This window comes from Primulina tabacum, chromosome 15, assembly GCF_025594145.1.
Source record: "Primulina tabacum isolate GXHZ01 chromosome 15, ASM2559414v2, whole genome shotgun sequence".
Classification (NCBI taxonomy): domain Eukaryota; kingdom Viridiplantae; phylum Streptophyta; class Magnoliopsida; order Lamiales; family Gesneriaceae; genus Primulina; species Primulina tabacum.
This window is the reverse complement of record NC_134564.1, coordinates 34,173,807-34,195,591: the sequence shown is the minus strand read 5'-3', so window position 1 is coordinate 34,195,591 and position 21,785 is coordinate 34,173,807. Positions and strand designations below refer to the sequence as shown.

The 21,785-nt window shown below is 34.8% G+C and overlaps 4 protein-coding genes, 1 long non-coding RNA gene and 1 pseudogene across 8 annotated transcripts; 4 read left to right on the top strand and 2 right to left on the bottom strand.

Moving 5' to 3' along the window:
• Nucleotides 1–1,041: 1,041 nt before the first annotated feature.
• Nucleotides 1,042–3,720, top strand: LOC142527239 (heat stress transcription factor A-4c-like; annotated as a pseudogene).
• On the bottom strand, nucleotides 3,662–3,855 carry LOC142527240 (uncharacterized). Its single transcript, XR_012815428.1, has 2 exons — nucleotides 3,773–3,855; nucleotides 3,662–3,721 (listed from the first exon to the last, which is right to left on the bottom strand). It is a non-coding gene; the product is annotated as an uncharacterized LOC142527240 (long non-coding RNA).
• A 1,889-nt stretch (nucleotides 3,856–5,744) lies between these two features.
• Nucleotides 5,745–8,531, top strand: LOC142527865 (cytochrome P450 72A225-like). Of its 2 annotated transcripts, none has more exons than XM_075632840.1 (5): nucleotides 5,745–6,097; nucleotides 6,792–7,003; nucleotides 7,089–7,333; nucleotides 7,414–7,795; nucleotides 7,890–8,531. In XM_075632840.1, the coding sequence occupies exons 1-5, from the start codon at nucleotides 5,821–5,823 to the stop codon at nucleotides 8,325–8,327; spliced, it is 1,554 nt and encodes a 517-aa protein (XP_075488955.1). In that variant the 5' UTR covers nucleotides 5,745–5,820; the 3' UTR covers nucleotides 8,328–8,531. The 2 variants fall into 2 exon arrangements, with proteins under 2 accessions (XP_075488955.1, XP_075488956.1); XM_075632841.1 differs by having other exon boundaries at nucleotides 5,746–6,097; nucleotides 6,828–7,003.
• A 3,081-nt stretch (nucleotides 8,532–11,612) lies between these two features.
• Nucleotides 11,613–18,179, top strand: LOC142526216 (F-box protein At3g07870-like). 3 transcript variants are annotated; one of them, XM_075630467.1, is made up of 4 exons: nucleotides 11,613–13,900; nucleotides 14,001–17,238; nucleotides 17,340–17,419; nucleotides 17,618–18,179. In XM_075630467.1, exon 1 carries the CDS (start codon nucleotides 11,790–11,792, stop codon nucleotides 13,062–13,064), a length of 1,275 nt encoding a protein of 424 aa, XP_075486582.1. In that variant the 5' UTR covers nucleotides 11,613–11,789; the 3' UTR covers nucleotides 13,065–13,900; nucleotides 14,001–17,238; nucleotides 17,340–17,419; nucleotides 17,618–18,179. The 3 variants fall into 3 exon arrangements, with proteins under 3 accessions (XP_075486582.1, XP_075486581.1, XP_075486580.1); XM_075630466.1 differs by having other exon boundaries at nucleotides 13,998–17,238; XM_075630465.1 differs by having other exon boundaries at nucleotides 11,613–17,238.
• Nucleotides 14,138–15,037, top strand: LOC142526117 (pentatricopeptide repeat-containing protein At3g16610-like). The gene is made up of 3 exons (XM_075630381.1): nucleotides 14,138–14,220; nucleotides 14,314–14,612; nucleotides 14,724–15,037. Exons 1-3 carry the CDS (start codon nucleotides 14,138–14,140, stop codon nucleotides 15,035–15,037), a joined length of 696 nt encoding a protein of 231 aa, XP_075486496.1.
• Nucleotides 18,180–18,255: 76 nt separating the features above from the next.
• Nucleotides 18,256–21,119, bottom strand: LOC142526217 (putative WRKY transcription factor 69). Its single transcript, XM_075630468.1, has 3 exons — nucleotides 20,710–21,119; nucleotides 20,461–20,613; nucleotides 18,256–18,925 (listed from the first exon to the last, which is right to left on the bottom strand). The coding sequence occupies exons 1-3, from the start codon at nucleotides 20,826–20,828 to the stop codon at nucleotides 18,430–18,432; spliced, it is 768 nt and encodes a 255-aa protein (XP_075486583.1). The 5' UTR covers nucleotides 20,829–21,119; the 3' UTR covers nucleotides 18,256–18,429.
• Nucleotides 21,120–21,785: the final 666 nt, after the last annotated feature.

The window sequence follows — 21,785 nt, the reverse complement described above, 5'->3', positions numbered from 1 at the left end:
AGAGATCTGTCTCACAAAATACGACATGTGATATCGTCTCACACAAGTTTTTGCCTTCTCACTGTAACATGAATGTCCTCTCCCTCAGGCAAATTAAATTAAACTAAATTCCATAAACATCAGAAACAGGAAAAATCGTCGTCTACAACGTTATATTAGTCGATTGTCATGTTTAGGTCCAAAATATAATACACCACATCTATGCAGGTGAGTAGCATTCATTAAATAACCGTAATTTTAACGTCATCGTATATGTCAACTATTAATTAAGTGTGAGACAAAATCTCAAATTATCTCTTAATCAACTTAAGAAAACAAATTTGTCAATTGCATTTCCAGGTTCGTTAACTTACCTGTACGACATTTGAGTATACTTCTCATTTGAAATTGAATTCGAATAATTTCTTGTATGTTTCCGGCGATATCAATTATTAACATCGGGTCCCAATAATTAAATAATATTAGGACGTAACTCGAGTAATTTGGTTTGGTTAAGGAATTGGATAATATAATCACTAAAGTAGTAATTTAAGATAATTGAATACAACAAATTTGTAGTATGTCTTTGTTAGACGATCTCACGAATCTTTATCTGTGAGACGAATCAAACCTACCGATATTCATAATAAAAAGTAGGACTCTTAACATAAAAAGTAATGTTTTTTTCATGGATGACCCAAATAAGAGATATGTCTCACAAAATACGATCTGTAAGACTGTCTCACACGAGTTTTTGTCGTAAATCTGAAGAGTTCTTGTGATTGATTTGAGTCCAAATATGTTTAATGTTAAAGATAACGAAACTTGATTACAATATACAAAATCTAATGGTAATTTTTTTTTATCACTATGGAGCCTCATTTCACTGAATTTGAATGGATTTGATTGATTCTTGTTCATCTTATGGTCTTTTCTCGTCGAAGTTGAATTCAACGTTCTAATTAAATTTATTATTAAAAAATGGCATCTTTGAAAATTTAAACCAACACCACTTTCATCCCAGAGATGAATATGTATACCATAAAGTTAACGACGCTGAGCAATTCTTGTGCTCAAATTACCAGAGAACCCAAACTGTTGAAAGTCAAGTCTACTCTTCTTTTTGGTTCGCTCATTTTTTATGAATCCCACTCAGTCAAAGGTCAAAATTTGACGATTGTGACAATTGTTTGTTTGATAAAACATTTGGGTTCTTTTCAATATATACATCTTTCATCTGGGTTTTGTTTCTTTTTATCCAAGACACGCTTTATTTTAAGAGTTACTTGTTTTCTGTTGGTTTTGAAATATCCAAGAAATCATAATGAAAAGTCCTTTGTTTTTTATTTGTTTAATTGAAGTTTGAAAATATTGTTGAATTGGGTGGTTATGTTCGCGGTTTTTTTTTTCTCTGAGTTGAATTTGCGCGTTACCAGAAGAAAATATTGAATCTTTACAGCAATTTCAAGGGGTTTGATGAATTTCTGAGGAAAACTTGGGCTGTTTGATCTCACGTGAGGGGGAGATATATCGAAGAATTTTGGACTTTGAAGTCAATTATTTTTACATCTATATTTAATTAATAGTTTAAGTGATGGATGGATCGAATGGTGGTTCCAATTCACCGGCTCCATTTCTGGTGAAAACATATGAAATGGTGGATGATCAATTGACGAATTCTATAGTTTCTTGGAGTCACACCGGTCATAGTTTTGTTGTTTGGAATCCGCCGGAGTTTGCTAGAGATTTGTTGCCTAAATATTTCAAGCACAATAACTTCTCCAGCTTCATCAGGCAACTGAATACATATGTAAGCTCTCTGTTCTCTGAGAATTTCTTGATCATCATCTCAATTTCGATTTCATGGAGTTGAGCCTTTTTTCCCCTTATTTAGTGTATGTATATTTGTTGAAATTCATGTATTTGTTTATGTGCTTCTGCGATGGGTTGAAAAATACTGGGTTGCAAGCAATTAGCTCGCTGTTTGCGTATGGTAACTTGCGATCGCTTGGCTGCGGATCATAAAATTGGAATTCGAGCCGATTTTGCTCGCCAATTTAATCCCCAAGACGCATGGCTTAAGTAAATTTGTGCAATTATTGGCACGGGTTAAATACAAACTTGGGTTGTCCTATATATTTGGATGTGTATGTGACGATCGTGCTCCTTAGGCAGGGTTAAGATCCGAAAGGATCGAGTTGCACTGTCTTCATTGGCCATATGGCTTTTAATCAGTCTTAAAAAAATTCTGAATGTTTTAAGTGTGGATACCTCAACAGTAGATTTATCGCTTTGAAATGAAACAAACATAGGAAGGCAACATACGTTCTACACCCTCCCGGTTAAATTTCTGCATTTGGAGTTCTTTTCTGGTTTTGTTTTTAATTGTCAAGATATTAACTGTAAGATACTTTTGCTCATCATTTTCCTGCAATCTGTAGGGTTTCAGAAAGATTGATCCTGATCAGTGGGAGTTTGCGAATGAGGAGTTTATTCAAGGGCAGAGGCATATTTTAAAGAACATACATAGGCGAAAGCCCATCCACAGTCATTCAGGTCATGGAAATACGGCTGCATTGAGTGACTCAGAGCGAGAACAATTTGAAAAGGAGATTGAGAAACTGCAACACGAAAAGTTTTTACTTCAGTCGGAAGTGGACCGGTGTGAAAATGAAAATCTAGAATACAAGTATCAACTCAGGTCATTAGGGCAGACGTTGGAAACTATCAATCAACGGCAGCAGCAGTTGATGGCCATCTTGGCTCAAATGCTGCAGAAACCAGGATATGCCTCTAGTCTCATGGACGAGGTGGAGCCCCATAACAAGAAAAGAAGGTTGTTGGCTTTGAATTATTTGCATGATGAAGCCAATCTGGTGCAGGACCATAGCACGACCTTGCAAGAGAATTCATCTCTTCCATTATTAAACTATGAAGTGGTTGAAAAGTTGGATTCTTCCTTAGCTTTTTGGGAGAAGTTTCTGCAAGAAATCGGCCAAACTCCATCTCAAAATTTGCAGGAGTTTAACGTGCTCTCTTTGCCTTCACCAGTGGTTACCACTGAAATTCCGGCATCATCTGGCGATTCGGATTCCTCGCCCGAGTGCCAAATGGCGGTGTCACCTTCACAAAATTGCCATTCCTCCCCAGAGCTAGCCACATCTTCGAGTTTTGTTGATATCCCTGCTATATCATCCATTCGTATTGATCCAGATTCAAGCTACAAACCATCCGGAATTGATGTGAACATGAGCCCAAATAAAACGCTAGATACAGAAATGTTGAAAGATCAAGACCATGGCAGCACTGTTCATTCCCTCCCGGTTGGGGGTAATGACGTCTTCTGGCAGCAGTTTCTTACGGAGGCACCTGCTCCAACTGATTCACAGGAAGTACAGTCAGAAAGACGAGACTTGTATAAGAGAACAGTCTTGGTTGGTCTGCAGATGAATTCGAGCCTTGGTGGAGTATAGTTTAGGTTGCCAAACTGATCCGAATCCCAAGTACCTACTATAGCCGCCAAATCCTGTTTCCTGGGCGGATAAATTAAGGGATCCATGGGCATTGCTAATTCGGTTCAACTCTAGAATCTTGTGATTGTATGTATAGATAGATAGATCCATATCTGTATTTTCTTAATCTTAATTGTGCTTGTTTTTTATTGTCACTCCGTGACAGCGAGGTCTAGCCTTTTGTGAAATATATAATAAGAGTCTAAACTCTAGCATAGACATTAATCAACCTCCTGCTCCACTTTTTTGTAGTCTAAACTCTAGCATAAACATTAATAAACCTCCTGCTCCACTTTTTTGTTTTCCATGAATATATTACATGACATTTGTATATCTTTCCAAAGTAAAGTTGAGTTAAAATACCCATGCAATTAAACACTTGCACGACCTATGGAGTTCACAATAGTCTGTTCTTGAATTTACTAAAATTGATTCAGTCGCTTAAACAAGAAGTAATATGATATATTCTAAAACAGGAGACTGGATCGAAATCAAAGTCGAACTAGATTTATACAGTGCTTCACAAGTCCCCATACTCATCTCCATTCTCCTCTGCTCGTGTAAACTGATCTTCACTTGAACTTGGTGAACAAAATCATTTTCTTTTGTATGTAATTGTTGTCTTTTTTTTTTTATCAACTTGAAATTGGAGGTAGAGTTATGATAAGAATAAGGCTTCATGTGGTTTGATCCAACACCCACAACTAATATCTCTGACCCGAAACTGATAAAAGAGGTTTTGTCAAGAAGTAATGTTTTTCAGAAGCCTTATTCTCCACTGGGTAAGCTTCTAGCACGAGAAGTAGCTTCCTACGAAACGGAGAAATGGGCCAAGCATAGAAAACTGATCGATCCTGCCTTCCACCTCGAAAAATTAAAGGTAAAAACTTCAAGATTCTGCTCATCATTTTCTTTAATCAGACTTCATTTTGTCGTAGAACTTTTCTTTTTTTCTTCGAGTAGAATATGTTTCTCTCATTTTACTCGAGTAGTTGTGAGATGCTAAGCAAATGGATGACATTGCGTTGAGCGAAGGATCTAGTGAAGTGGATGTGTGGCATTGTCTTCAAACCTTGACAAGTGATGATGCGATTCCGCGCACTGCATTCGGCAGTAACTATGAAGAAGGAAGAAAGATATTTGAACTTCAAAAAGAACAATTTGGGCATTTCTTTGATGCTGCTCAGCTCCATAGTTTTAACTTTTTGGATCCATATCCAAAAGACATTGCTCGGCGCGACTTTGTTTGGAACAAAGCCCCAATTAGAAAAAGGATTTTGCTTCGTTGGATCCATTGTATCCGTTGAAAACTTGCCACATAATTTTTCTTACCAAAAGTTATGCAAGAAACCTGAATGTTGAATCAAACAAAGTGCATTGAAACCAGTAGCTGCAAAGTGCAAAATAGAGAGAAATTTTGAGTTGAAATTTGAAAGAGAGATTTGATATTTTCGAATATGAACTTGGTCCTAGGGTTAAACGAAAACAAATAAAGCCTTATCTAGCCTAATTCAACTTTTTTTAGACATAACATAAAAAAATATATACATATATAATGTTGCTTATATTTTTGGACCACAAGTAAGCAATGTTTCGATTATACTCAATTATGGTATGTTAAAAAGACATTACTCTCAAAGATAAATTGTTATCACATAAAAAGATGTGCGTAATCAAATATGAACCTCGTATATTTTGATAGATGATAATTATTTGAACTATAGTGACTGTTTCAACATGTAGAAACTTCAATTCTGAATACTCCTCGTAGCATCGAATATTCTGCTGATTGCATAAGATCGGTTGACTATTTCCTAATTGTAAATTATATGGAGTGCTCGAAAAGTCATTTATTTTAACTTTTTTGGTCAGTTTACAATTCAAACATACATATGATTTTTATCAATCAATTTTGTTCAATCTAAGCATGCCCGATTTAGTTTTTTTTCCCTTTATTAATAAATTTTGAATATTACTTGTATATTGTTTATGAAAACCATAGGATGCATTTGTTTATTTTTTTAAAAAAAACAAATTATGCCGAAATACTAGCGTTATGTCTTGAACAATATAGTATTATTATTTTAAAACAAAAACCCTTTTATACACATTCATCAAAATTAATTTGATGACCATAAATACTAAAGCCCAAGCGAAAGTGAATTATGAGCCAGAAGACGAGACAAAGTCAAACCATAATTCTTCGAGTGTTTCCCAAGTTTCCATTGACCAAGAAAAGGAAGCAAAAAAAGATCTCATCTTCTAACATTTGCTTATATAAACCGAAACTTGGTTAACAAAAACACACACACGAAAATTTATAATTTTGATGATGGATATATTTTACGCAGCATTGGCACTGTCTTGTTCTATTTTAGTATCAATATATGGTTGGAAATTCTTGAACTGGGTGTGGCTGAGGCCCAAGAAATTGGAGAAACAGCTGAGGCAACAAGGTTTTAGTGGAAAATCTTACAGATTTTTGATCGGAGACTTGAAAGAAATGATCGCGATAAGTCAAGAAGCACGCTCCAAGCCTATGACCTTCTCTAATGATATAATCCCCAGAGTGATTCCCACCTTACATGAACATGTCAAAAACTACGGTATGTTGTTATTCGTAAGTATATCCTGCAGGTCTCGCTTGATTCATGTACCATTTTTCTGTTAGTTTAATTTGGATCGACTACAGTCAAATAATGATTTTGATTTGAAGCAATAAATAAATAAATAAACATATCTTTATTACACACAGTAGCTTGTTTGCTGGATGTCTCTGCCTCAATGACAGAGCATACCGATTATGAAATAAACCTAATAATTATGATATACACGTGATTAATATTAAATAAATTGCTTTGAGGGAAACATTTTCCAGTTTGAAGTCGTTTTTTAGATTAGCTAAGATGTTGAAATGGTTGATTTCCCGCAGCTAGTTTAATCTTACTGAATTCAAGCTAATTTACTCAGAGGTCACATAGATGGGTAATTCAAATCATGATTAGGAAAGCTTGTTGTTAGCATTCCGAAAGGCCATATATTCTTTATCGTTAGTAACGGCTTGAAGTGAATGATGATACATTATTTGATTATACATCTTTGTTTAATTCAACATTTAACTAAATTTTACAAAAAAAATTAGAGTTATAAATGATTGTTTTAACCATGTAGTGATTTAGCGTTCATATATCATATATGTTTCATTATCTTGTGTCATGAGCGAGTAAGGTGTGTCACATATATTCGTTAAAGGATGTAAAAATGTTTGTTAATTGACTTTTTATCTACTTGAATTTGCAGGTAAAATTGTTCTCTGGATTGGTCCAAATCCCACAGTCATTATCTCGGACCCGGAACTGATAAAAGAGGTTTTGTCAAAAAGTTATGTTTTCCAGAAAATTTCATCTCCTCTGGATAAGCTTCTAGCACAAGGAGTAGCTGCCTATGAAACAGAGAAATGGGCCAAGCACCGAAAACTGATCAATACTGCCTTTCACCTCGAAAATTTAAAGGTAAAACTTAAAGATTCTACTCATCATTTTCTTTAATCAAAATTCATCATCTTGTCGTATAACTTTATACTTTTTCATGGTGTAGAATATGCTTCCCTCATTTTACTCGAGTAGTTGTGACTTGCTGAGCAAATGGGATGACATTGTGTCGAGCAAAGGTTCTTGTGAATTGGATGTGTGGCCTTATCTTCAAGCCTTGACAAGCGATGTGATTTCGCGTACTGCATTTGGCAGCAATTATGAAGAAGGAAGAAAGATATTTGAGCTTCAAAGAGAACAAACAGGTTATTTCTTGAATGCGGCTCAGCTCTTTTACATTCCTGGGTGGAGGTAAGGTTATATTACTCGGTTTTCTTGGTCGTTGCGTGAAGCGTTTGTTGTTTCATCACATGTTCGAATGATGTGTGTAGATTTTTGCCAACAAAGACAAACAGAAGGATGAAGGAAATTGTGAGAGAAGTGAAGTCGTCGATACTAGGAATCATCAATAAAAGAATTAAAGTGGTAGAATCTGGGGAGGCTAATTCAAATGATCTATTGGGTATATTGTTGGAATCTAATTTTCAGGAGATTCAACAAAATGGGAATGATTGTGGGATGAGTTTGCAGGAGGTGATTGAAGAGTGTAGACTTTTTTACATCGCTGGACAGGAAACAACCTCGTCGTTGCTTGTGTGGACGATGATTTTACTGAGTAAACACATGGATTGGCAGATTCGAGCTAGAGAAGAGGTTCTACAAGTTCTTGGAAGCTCACAACCAGATTTTCAAGATTTAAACCACCTAAAAATAGTAAGAACATTTTTAAAAAAATAATAATTACAAGTGAAAATTACAACTAGATCTCATACAATTAATTAACTTGTGTTCACGTCTGTTTACTCAGATGACGATGATTTTTCACGAGGTACTGAGGTTGTATCCACCAGCAGTGACGATGGGTCGAGTCATACACCACGAAACCACTTTGGGAAAGCTAACTTTACCAGCCGGAACTCAGCTCTTCTTGCCCACGATTTTGCTGCACCATGACAACACTATATGGGGGGACGATGCGAAGGAGTTCAATCCTGAGAGGTTCGGTGAAGGAGTGTCCAAGGCAATGAATGGGAAATTCTCATATTTCCCATTCAGCGGGGGGCCACGGATATGCATCGGACAAAACTTTGCCATGTTGGAGGCAAAAATGGCAATGGCCATGATTTTGAAACATTATAGTTTTGAGCTTTCTCCATCTTATGCACATGCGCCTGATTTGGTGCTAACGCTCCTACCTCAATATGGTGCTCAACTAATTCTGCACAAGCTGAGCGCCAAAATCTAAGTGTCTGTGCATCACAATGGTGACCATATACATATACTCAAATCATTGGGTACTTGAACTAGTTTTCTTCAATATTATGGTTGCAGCTTGTAATTCCAGAACTATTTATTTGAGTTGGGCCTATGCTTTTGCCCTTTTTTTGAAGTGCGTGTAAATATAAAGTAATTAAATTCAAAAATAAAAAGTTATTTGGTTTTGATCCAATTTTGTTTGAAGTTCTCAATTTCCATAGCAAAATTTCTGACTTACTGCCTCTCATTTGTCATCGAATATAAAAGGTGTTGGGTGTGATTTGCTAATGACTCTTCCAACCTTGGCAAGCGATGCGATTTGGCGTTCTGCATTTGGCAGTAATTATGAAGAAGGGATAAAATATTTGACTCGAATGCGGCTCAGCTCTTCTAAATTCCCGGATGGAGGTAAGATTATATTAGTCGGTTTTCTTGATCATTGCGTGTAGCATCGAGTGTCTCGATACTTGGTTCTTGTTTCATCACATGTTCAAATTATGTGTGCAGATTTTTGCCAACAAAGACAGATCGAAGGATTAAGGAAATTGTGAGGGAAATGGAGTCGTCGATACTAGGAATCATGGATAAAAGAATGAAAGTGAGAGAATCTGCGGAGGCTAATTCAGATGATCTCCTGGGTATATTGTTGGAATCTAATTTTTGGGAGATTCAACAAAAAGGGAAAGATTCTGGGATGAGTTTGCAGAAGGTGGTTGAAGTTTGTAGATTTTTTCACATCGGAGGATCAAGGAAATATATTTTTAACAAAATAATTAAATAAAAATTCAAAAACACATTAAAAAATATTTAATTTAAACAGATAATAACAAAATATTGTCTAAATATATGATAATTATGTTTTGTAAATTTAAATATTTAAATTTAAGAGTTGAAGTTATGTAAACGTCGTAAAAAAAAACAATTGTTTAGGAAATATAAATATTTCACGAAATAAATATTACTTAATAAAAATTAATGAGATCAATAACAATAAAAAAAATGTCCAAGCATATCAAAATAACTTTTAAAAATCAAATATTTTACAAAGAAATATTTGATCAAGCATCTTCATTTATCAATAAATTCATAAATTTGAAAATCGACTTGCAGAAAATTTAAATTATATTTAATACAAAAATAAACAATTGTTCTAAAAAAATGCAACTCCAACCATTTATCACTTAGTTTAGTAGCAAGAGTTTCTAACACTCATGCAATCGGTCTCGGGCTAGACCGAGAATCTTATTTATTTTAACTTTTTAAAGATCAAGGGATCTGTCATCGCTATCTTTTGATATGAAATGAGTAAACCTCTGACAATATCTTGCAAATCACGTTAGCCAAGTAAATCACAATGGACAAACTTTATGTGACATGTTCGCCCGAGAAGATGTTGGTAAAAGAATAACATTTCTGATCGTTGGTCAAACGCTCACTTAATATACCAACTCGAACACTCTCGAAATCCGTTAAGAGTTATCACTTGTATGTGTTGCCTAAGTAGATACGAATCCCTCAGCTTACTGTCTTAAACTTTAAAAACAAAACCAAGAAACCGAAAAATGTCGCTAAAATAAAATAATGGGTTCATTATCTTCGGTAAGTATTTCCAACTTGATCTAATAAATAATAATTACAATTACCTTGTTTTTCAAAAAATACGACGATGGGACAGAGAGTTGGTGAGGAGGCGTTTAAGCGAAGCAAGAGAGTTACTCTCAAAAGGCACACTGATAATTTGTTTTTCTTTAAATAATTTGAAGACTTTATTATATATAATATAATCACATAAAATTAAAAGTGTGTGTGACTTTAGCTATGTGCGGTGGTTTGGCCTTGGTGGGTTGGGTTTGGTGGGATAGATAATTATGAGATCGAGAAAATGAACGGTTGGGGGTAGGTGTAGCATCTCGAACCAAAATGGTAACTTATTACATCAAAAGTCACGTAACACTACTGACTTAATTGCATAAGGAAAATCGATTTATCGATGAAATAATATTATTTTTATGATAAAAATATTATTTTTTAATATATATGGATCAGGTCGACCCATCTCACCAAAAACTTATTTTATTATTATCTATTTAGATATTTGTACACTTACTGAGTTATTTTTACAAATTTAATAATTATTTTTTACGTTAAAATTTCCAAAAAAAAGAAAAAAACTAATATATATATATATATATATATTGTTAATATTAGCCACTCCGTCTTACGTCTCTTTTTTGCCCAATTGTGAGAAAAACATGTGTGTACACAAACTCTCACACTATTAAATATAAGTTAATATCAAATTCAAAAGTAAAAGACTTTAAAAAATATATACATTTTTACAAATTTAATAATACATCATTATGTTTTTAGGTAATTCACTAATTTTAAGACTTGTTTGACCAATTGATACTTAAGAGCTTTTTTCCCCTTATCTTCCTTTAAAAAAATAAAAATAGCTAGCTCTGGTTAATTCGTTAATATGATTGTTCTTTGTAATCAAATAATAAATAGCAATTTATTTATTAATAAATAATAAATAGGCCAATAATAATATTAAATACGAATGTCATATATTTTGATTTTAGAATAAATTTCACACATGTTTTATACATGAAGTAGAGTATAGACAACATAAAATATAATGAAAATATCAAATCCTTGTAGTAAATGTAAGAATACAAATCAATTTTTATCTTCCATCATTTGTTTATGTCTATCATAAATTCATACATGTACAAAAATATCACAATACATGGTATTATATATATAAATACAGATAAAAAATGGTGTCATGGTGATTTTTTGATTTATTATTATTTCAAATTACAATTTGGCTTTTTGTTAATTTTTATAATTACAGTAGGAACTTATTTAATTATTGAGTAGGTCTTTTGTGAGACGGTCTCACGAATATTTATTTGTGAGTTCACAATAAAAAATAATACTCTTAGCATAAAAAATTATACTTTTTCATGGATGACCCAAATAAGATATATGTCTTGACAAAATTCGGTATGTGAGAGCGTCTCACACAAGTTTTTACCTTAATTATAATAATTTGAACGACATTATAACATATTAATCTCACTATTTGATTAATGATTATAACCATTTATTATTATTAATTTAAAAAATGTACAAAATCCCATCACAATGCATTAGTGTTGTTGAGGTCGGCAGCCAAAGTTAGTTGAGCGGTCGCGTCAGATACCCAAAAGTGGAAGACTTAGGGAAGACAACGTTTCATCGTTTGACAGACCAAAAATAAAAAATATCAATTATTCCGTTAATATAAAATAACCAGCAAGCAGTAGCGGTGCACACATTTATTTACTTACAATCTAAATGCATGAAAAATTTATTATTTATGCTACTATTTGATCGATTGTGAACATTTTTTCTTCATTTTTCAAGAACCCATTGAAAATTTCAGCTAAAAAACTCATCACAAATGGCGGATTATCTACCAGAAGGTGTCATTGTCAACATCCTCCAAAGATTGTCAGTGAAAACCCTTATCTGCTGCACTTGCGTTTCGAAATCATGGTATTCTTTGATCACTAGTCCTGAATTTACGTCCTCTCATTTAAATTTCACCTCTGACACCAAAAAGGATGAATCTTTACTTTTGCTTAGACATTGCCTTGGGGAGTCGGAGTGTTATTCTCTGTACTCCGACGAAGAATTCTGCTCTTGGAATGATGCAATGAATTTCCCATTTAGGAGTATAAATTCTTATTTCACAATTATTGGTAACTGCAACGGATTGCTGTGTCTCTCGGATGATCGAGTACTTTATCTGCACACAATCATTATGTGGAATCCCTGCATTAGAAAGTCGATTGTACTTCCAAAACCCAATTTGATTTACAATTCTTACGGCACTTTTCTGCAATCTTTTGGATTCGGGTTCGATCCCATTTCTAGTGATCACAAGCTGGTTAGAATAACATATGCAGATGATGCCCTATACCGGCGGCCTCAGGTCGAGATATACCGGTTGAGTACCGGTTTGTGGCAAGACATTAGCTATTTGGCACTTGATTGTGTTATATATAATCGATCCCGCCCAGCATACATCAATGGGGCTACTCATTGGATTGCAAGTTCTATCGAACATGGAGCTGATTCGATTGTGTCCTTTGATATGTGTCGTGAAGTGTTTTGGGAGATGACGATACCGGCTAGCCTGGTGAATCTCGAATCTTTCAGAAGTAAAGATGTGGTGGCTTATACAGGATCACTTGCTCTTATTTCTTGGAATCTAATGGGTAATGATCCTGGTTTTTGTGTGTGGGTGATGAAGGAGTACGGTGTTGTGGAGTCATGGGCTAAACATTTTGTCATGACTTATCAGATAGTTGGAGGAGGAATAATGAGGCCATTGTGGGTTAGAAAAAATGGTGAGATTTTAGTCGCTCGGCAAGACGGACGTGTAGTTTCTTATGATCAGCTTGGAGCTGAAGTCGAGGATCTTGGAATATGTGGCTCTTCGTCTGAGGAATTTGTTCATTCTGTTCATGTGGATGGTTATATGGAGAGTTTGGTGCTGCTTGGGAAGGGTCCAAAATTTGATGATGCGTGCATTCGCAACATGTTGCCGATCCTGAAGTTTAATAATGGCTACAGTTCTTCTGTGAATAGTTATGGAAGTTACTTCGGGCGTAGCTCGGGAAATGAATTCAAGCATAACCATGGAAGTTATGCAGAGAATGGAGCCACATAACTAATTTCAAGAACTTTAGTTTTAGGGATATAAAGCATTAGTTGTCTTGATTTTTGGTGCAGAGGCAAGTTTATTATTGTCTTGTTATGTTACTGATTGATATTATGGTAAAGTTTGAAACTACTATTGCTAATTGTTTTTGTTCTCGGTAACCATTAAGTTTCCATTCTTCGTTTTTTTTGGACACCAGCAACTACGTGTTATTCAGGCTAGATCTAACTGCATCAATGGTCCTCCTATGCCATAAGGGGTGAGGGCCACCCTGTATTTCAGATCCTTACAGAAAGAGGGGACCCCCATTATATCAAGTATCTGTACTCCCTGTTTAGCATGGTGATTGGTGAACTAGAAATCCACATGTTAAGTGAGAAGTTCAAAACTTGCGAGTGTGTTTGTAATTATGGTCCTGTTGGACCGAGAATGATTATCATATATTTTAGACGACAAAAATTAAAATTTTTATGGTTGAAAATTCAAATGAATTTATTGAATCTTTCCTTCAATTGCAGACTATGAGCAGACAATGATATATAAGAACATCGATTTTAAAATCTCTTCTTGTCATCTGTGCATGCATATTTTTTCAAGTTTTAGACTAGGAGTCATGCCAATATGCCATAATGGAAAGGAAAAAAGTTATTTGCAGAGAGACAAATGCAAATTAACAGAAAGGAAAACGTCATTCAAGAATTAAATTTGTATTAATAAGAGGTGAAGACGAACCTCAAGCCTACCAAATACTGTTTGCATTATGCCGAACACGAGCTCGGTCTCCAAGATCAATTGTTGGTCGCAACTTCTTGAGGATTGCATTGGATAAAAAGCACTCAAACAAGGTAAAATAATTCACCAGCGTATCCTCAAATTGAACGGTGAAGATTTTGGTTCTCGATCACATCTTGACATGCTCGTGCGCTTCTACCTTTCATGCAGCAGGCCTCAACTTGCACATCGACTCTTCAACTCGATTCCAAACCCTTGGGAGGGAAAACAAGACCATATTATGGAACCGGATTATCAGAGCTTATGCATGGGATGGACCTTTTGAAAAGGCCGTTGATTTGTATAATGAAATGGTGGATTCTGAGGTCACACCTACAAACTACACCTACCCTTTTGTACTGAAGGCATGTTCTACTTTGCAGGTTATGGACATGTGTGTAAAGATTCATGGGCATGTGAAAAGATAAAATCTTGAAAATGATTTTTACGTGTGCACCGTATTGGTTGACTTATACGTGAACTGTAGCTGTCTGGTGGAGGCGAGGAAGATGTTTGATGGAATGCCTGAGAGGGATGTAGTGGCTTGGAATGCTATGGACGCGGGCTTTTCATCACACAGGCTGTGTTTGGATGCGATTGGGCTGGTTTCGGAGATGCAGAACAAGGGTGTAGAACCAAACTCCTCTACTATTGTGGCCATTCTGTCCTCTATTGCAAGCACATGTAGGTTGAGAGAAGGAAAAGCTTCTCATGGTTTTTGCATGAAAAGGGATTTTCATGTTGACGCAGTGGCAGGCACTGGGCTTCTGAGTATATATGGGAAATGTGGGCAGTTGGTACACGCAAAACATCTATTCGAAACATAGGCAGTAAAAAATGAGATCACTCGGAGTGCTATGATTTGAGCTTTTGTTACATGTGATTATATGGAAGAAGGTTTAGAGTTGTTTAAAAAGATCAGAATGGAACCTAGCAAGACTTCCTTCCCTGTTATGCTTGCAACTGTTATTCGTGGTTGTGCTAAGCTGAATGATTTGAATGTTGGTGAAAAGATATACTGTTACACATTTAAGTCGGGATATGTCTCGGATATAATAGTGTGTAATACGCTTCTTCCATTGTATGCAAAGTGTGGGTCGATGAACTACACTGTAAAGTTCTTTGAAGAAATGCAGGTAAAAGATTCTGTCTCTTATAGTGCCATAATCTCGGGCTGTGTTCAAAACGGCAATGCAGAGGAAGCTTTGTAAGTGTTCCATAAGATGCAATTGTCAGGGTTTGAGCCTGAATTGGCAACTATGATGGGCCTTTTACCTGCCTGCTCTCCTTTATCCGCTCTGCAGCATGGGAAATGTGGACATGGTTACTTAGTAGTTCGTGGATTTGCATCAGATGTGTCGCTCTCTAATGCTTTAATAGACATGTATAATAAGTGTGGTTAGACAGAAGAGGCTAGGCTTGTCTCTGACAAGATGATTGGGAGGGATGTGGTCTCATGGAATGCGATGCTTGTTGGTTAAGGAATTCATGGATATGGGAAGAAAGCAATTTCGCTGTTCCAAGATATGCAGAATGAAGGTGAAAAACCAGATGACGTAACTTTTGTTGCTCTCCTGTTTGCATGCAGCCATTCTGGACTTGTTACTGAAGGGAAGCATTTGTTTTGTGTGATGAATGGAGACTTTAAAATCGTTCCACAGATGGATCATTACTTCTGCATGGTTGATCTGTTGGGCCGTGCTGAACTTTTGGATGAGGCTCACGAATCACAATTTTGTCAGTAATATGCCATTTGAGCCTGATGCTCACCTATGGAAGGTGTTACTAGCAGCTTGTAGGATCCATAAAAATATTGAACTCGGAGAAGATGTCTCTAAGAAATTCTGAGTTGGGACCTTCCAGTACTGGAAATTTTGTTCTTCTATTCAATCTGTATGCCACCGCACATAGATGAGACGATGCTGCTGTTGTTAGAGAATTAAGCAGAAGGATTTGGGCTTTAAGAAGAGACCCGGATGCAGTTGGATAGAGGTAAATGGAATTATCCACTCCTTTGTTGGTGGAGATAGGTCTCATCCACAGTCTGCTATGATAAATAAGAAACTGGACGAACTTGATGCAGAATTGAAAATAATGGGCTATAGTGCAGAGTCCCATTTTGTTTATCAAGACGTTGAATAGGAGGAGAAGGAAAAGATTCTTATCTGTCATAGTGAGAAGCTTGCTGTAGCATTGGAATTATTATCCTTAAAGCTGACAAACCTATCATTGCTAAGAGATAAATAACTGTTAGAGACACTAGTCGGTTCCATCACTTCCGGGAAGGAATATGCAGCTGTGGGGAGTTCTGGTAAAGTCAAGAAGGAAATTCTTGTGGGATATCTGGCCGCTTTGGTGAAACTTTTTCAGTGAGTTCTTCCCTGGGGTATAGGAGATGAAGTAACATTTTACCTGGTAAGTTTAAAACAATTGAAAATGACTTCTTTATTCGGATTTGCGTGAAATTTTAAGGGTTAAAGGATCTCTTCCGATCATTTCCTAAGAAAAAAGGATTTGTTTACCCGATTCCTTTGAACTGACTTTAGTCTCTTATATTGTTATCTATCAAATTTTTGTCGCAAGTGGCGGCATATTTATGGTTTTTGCTCTTGCCTTCAATTTCGAGAATATACTTTGAAGCAATTCTGGAATCTTGAGATCCCTTCAGAGTCGAAAGGTGTTCAATCCATATCGAATTTTTCGATCCAAATGCAAATAAATTTATTTTTGGAAACAATGGTCTAGGAAAAACATCCAGTCCAGTTTATTAGGATCTAAAACTTTTTTCAAGGGTAAATTACACGAACAGTAACTGAGCTTGGATACACCTTTTACTGTTGGAAACAACTCCCATCCTTTATGTGAATTTGCACCCAAAGGTGTTGATATAAGGTTCTGCAAGGTGGGAAGTAATCTTTCCTGTTGGGGGCTGTTCGGTAATTCTTTAATCTTCATAATGTTTTTGCATTATTTCATGCCAGGGTAGAGAAGGTCGATGGCATGAGCTTGATTAATTAGCTCTTATGGTTAGCTCTTATGGTCGTTGATATTAGTTGATATCAATTATTTTGGTTCTAAACCCTCTGATTTCAATTCAGAGGGTGGTAGAAAAAACTTTTTGTCTCTTTTTAAAGAATCAAATTCTTTGCTTGATAACCCCACTGATCCACGCATAGAAGAGCATCTTTCAATAGAATAAAGCTTTACATGAAGAAAAGCAAAGTCAGGAAAACAAATTCCCCATTTTAGGAATTCATTTTTCATTGTCGCCATGAGTAGAAGCTCCCGCAATCTCCGGCAGCTGGAAAATCGACAACCTGGGCAAGATTTCAGGGAATATGTCGCTAATAATCGTAACCTGAACCGATGGACGCCTCGTTTGCTGGACTATGTTCCAGCTCGGAGATCTATGGTTATATCTCTAATTTTCAGACACTCCCCTTGTATTACTCTTATTTCTTAGCTATTTACCTGACTTGTGTTTGGTACTTTCTGGCCCTTTCTGTCTGCAAGAATTCAAGATGGAGACCGAGAGATCCTTGGCGGTTTGCTGAGGATATATTTACAGGAGGATCTAATTATGGAATAGCCAGGTAAAATCTCAGTAATTCATGTGTTTGTGAATCGACCATCTATCTTTTCAGGGATGCAGGAGACCGGTTAGGTAGTTTTTTGCTGTGCTTCTTAAATATTTTTTTAAAATATAAAATTGCAAAAACACTTTTTGGAATGAAAAAGAGAAGGTAAGTTGTATCCAACCAAATTTTTTTCCATCATTTTTCTTTATGCAGTTTGCCCTCAACAGCACTCCCTCGGGCTCCAGTGGAGTATCTTCTCATTGAAGCTTATGATCCGTATCCTCCCGGACCCCGAAACACCTCTCCTGGAATCAGTGGCACGTATTACAACCCATATTATCAAACCTCAGCTGAGGAAGAATCGAGACTGAGTCAAGAAGATCAAAACAAAGCCATCAATAAGCTAAGGAAACAACTCTACAACCCACACATAAACAATATAATCAGGAGACTAGGCACCAAATCTACCAGCAGTGACACAAAAAGCATCATGCAAGACGATATCGGTAAAAGGTGTGCAGTTTGCTTGGAAGATTTCAAGAGTAGAGAGTTTGTCACATCAACTCCTTGCGACCATATGTTCCACGAGGAATGCATAATGCCGTGGGTAAAGAGCCAGGGGAAATGCCCTGTTTGTAGGTTCGTGCTTTATTGAAATACTCAAATTTCACTATTATGGGAACATTCGATGTTGGTAATCTTTGTCTGATAAGAATTGTTCAAATCAACATTAATTCGAATGTTCGTAAGAGTTGATGACTTATTTTCATTTATATTTCTGGTGGCTAGTTTCATTGTTACCCTATTTATTGTCAATTTTGGAGAGATCGATATGTATTCACATCTCAGAGTGGAAAAAGCAGTGGTAAATTTTACTAAAATTTAGTTTGGTACAAAATCAGGGAACTAGTCGTCGTTTCTTGAGATCTTTACAGTAAATGGGGAAAAAAGGAAAAAAGAAACAAATGATGAGAAACATACAGCTCTCAATATTCTTCACTCTCCAGTTATTTACTCATCCCACGTTATAAGAAGTTATCCTGTGCCTCCGCAAAATGGCCTGCTGTATCTACACGGCCGAAAACCAAGGAACATTCCGGCAAGTCTCCCAGGTCACCAAACAGAATCTCATCCTCTTCTCCGATGGGCATGAACGCCTCCATTTCAGGGTGACCTGCACAGACAGGGCCCACCAGTGTGGTCCCGTCCATCGTGGTGGACCCCATTTCACAAAGCCACCCGAGCTCACCGGCAAGCTTGGAGTAGTAGCCGTCGTCAGACAGCTCCATATCTAGCTGGGTGGAGGAAACAGCAGCAGTACTTTCTTCTGGAGGGAAGTTTGCCGGAGTAGTAGTGGCGGTGGAGGAAGAGGGGGAGTTGTGTTGGTGGTTTTTGGAGGCGGGGTGAGTGTGGTTGTGGTCCGCAGAGTAGGTGATGAGTATAGTGGTGGGGTCATCGTGGCTGCGCTCTACTTGCTTTCTGGCTGGGCAGCCTTTCGAACTGCTACATCTATAATATCCCCTGCCATTCAATACCAATCTTAATTTAATTCATTGATTATTAAATAATCATTTTTTATCTTATGTCTAGTTCATTTTAAATTTAGCATGAAAATCCTTAATTATCATTAAAAACCCTCACTATTTATGTTATTTGTGTTATTAAATATCTCTGTTAAAATGTATGATAATGTATAATTCTTGAATAGTGATAATGATAAATTGATATAATATTTATATTTTTATTGTATTTTTTTATAAATTAATTTCATATATTTTTATTATTTTCAATCATTTTAAACAAAATAAATTGTAATGAAAATCTATCTTAAATTAAATTTTATAAATTTCTAATCTTGTTAATTAATTTTTTTATGAAAATAAATATTTATTAAATTTTAATTTATTTTGTTTAATGATTACCGTAATATTTTTAAATATATTTCTAATAAATATATAAAAAATTAATTTTAATAAATGTAAATTATAATTATAAATATTCAATTATCTATCAAATTATTTTAAAAATATTTATAATTATTTTCAAAAACAATAATATTGTAATTATTACTAAACTTTATTTAACATTAACATTCAAAATATTATTGCTATTTTAGTAACTAAAATAAATGCTTATTTAAAAATTTATTTCTAATAAATATATTTAAATTAATTTTAATAAATATAAATTATAATTATAAATATTTAATTATCTATCAAATTATTTTAAAAATATTTATAATTATTTTAAAAAATAATAATATTGTAATTATTACTGAACTTTATTTAAAATTAACAATCAAAATATTATTGATATTTTAATTATTAAAGTAAATGCATATTTAAAAATTTATTTCTAATAAATATATTTAAATTAAATTTAATAAATGTAAATTATAATTATAAATATTTAATTATCTATCAAATTATTTTAAGAACATTTATAATTATTTTAAAAAATATATATAGGAAGGAGTTCAATGGATATTATACTGTGAAGATAAAATAACATGAATATTAATGAAAATGGTAGAAATGTATGTCTTTTGAGTGCCAATCAGTGAATGCTCCCATCATTTGAACTTTTTTCATTTGTTTTCTCTTTCACAAAAGAGACACAAAAAAGTGGGCACTAACTAAAAAAACAAATCAAGAGCACATGCACCAATTACTGTAGTCGAACATTGAGTAAAAAACAATATCATTTTAAATCTATGCAAAAAAATTTAGATTTTATCACATATTAAAATATACATTTGACTTATGTAAATTTCAAATATTTATTATATGAAATAAATTTTAAACGGAGTTAATATTATGTGTTCAACCACTATATCCGTAAGTCATTGAATCATTCAATGAATGAGAAATTAGCGCACAGCCACTCTAATTATACAATAATAATAATAGTAATAATAATAATAATATATATATATATATATATATATGTATTAAAAAAAACAGCCACCTACTTCCCGCCGGCAACCACAAGTTGAAAAATCTTGAATTCGATAAAACTAAAACTCCAGAAAAATGAGTAGTTACTTTACTAATTACCTGGGGTAAGGTGACCCTTTAATGGGCTTTTGCCCGTATTTTCTCCACGACCAAGAATCCGGCGGCGGATAGACCTCTCCTCTACTCCGGTATCCATCACCGCCGCCAGCAATCGGCACTGTCACCACTCTCTTTCGTGCACCCCTTCTTCCACTGCGCATTCAAAATTCAGAGCAAAAATTAACCCAAAATGTACATTAATTAACTTGCAGATCGAATGAAAAAACCGTAAACTTTATGTTATCGAACCTTCTTCTTGGTGAAGGGAGGTAAGCTTGTTCGTCATCAGACAGTGGAGAAGCACCTATGTTTTCTCGAATTTTAGCACTAACATCCTCTTCAGACTCATGATCGTAGCATTCTTCCATTAGTTTCTTGTGAGATAAAAAATTATCCTATGTATAAAGAGAGAGAACCTTTTAGCTCGTGAAAAGACAACACGTATCCGTGTAGAGTCCTGCTTCTATATGCATGTGTTTATAATACATTCTTGCATGAGATGGGGTGGGCAGGTACATGGTGGGGAAGGCGGAGACGGCAGTTGTGGTGGTGGAGGGCTGCCGGGGAGTTGGTGGCGGAGGGGGTGGTGATCAGTGTAGGGTTTTATAAATATTAATATGGGGTGGTCGTAGACAGATTGGCGATGAGAGTACTTTATTATGGACGTGAAACCCAATTCATTAAAAAAAACTTGAATAATTCCGATTGGAGTACTATTATTTTTCTAGATATTTACGAGGGCCCATCACTCACGCAATTATTAAAGTTTATTTATTATACATGTTTTATACATTATCTGAGGTAATTCATGTAAAATCAAGTACGTGATTTTCTTCCACAAGTTTATATTTTGATATTTGGATTTTTCAGCATTTTAACTTTATCATATTTAATTTATATTACATAATATAAATCAAATCATCTAAAAAAAACTGTATTTTTAATAAGATTATTAATTTATGTAATATTGAGAAAATTGGTTTTTTTCTCATTAAATTGTTCAATTTTAGGTTTTGGTTTCGAAATTTGGTTTTGGTAAAATGAATTTTAGTTTTAGATTATTTTGATATAATTGATGATGTAATACTGAAAGTTACTGACATGACACAGGAAAATAACGACGTTACATTTAAAATGGTTGACTTGTCAAAAATCATACCAGTAATTCAATCATAGTAGTCGGAAATTAAAATTTAATATATTACAACAAAAATTTAAGAACTTAATTGAACAAAACGCAAAATTAAATAAGTTAGAGATTTTTTTAAAAAAAAATCCCATGTGATATAATGCACTATAAGTTGTAAAAAAAGGCTGTTTACAAT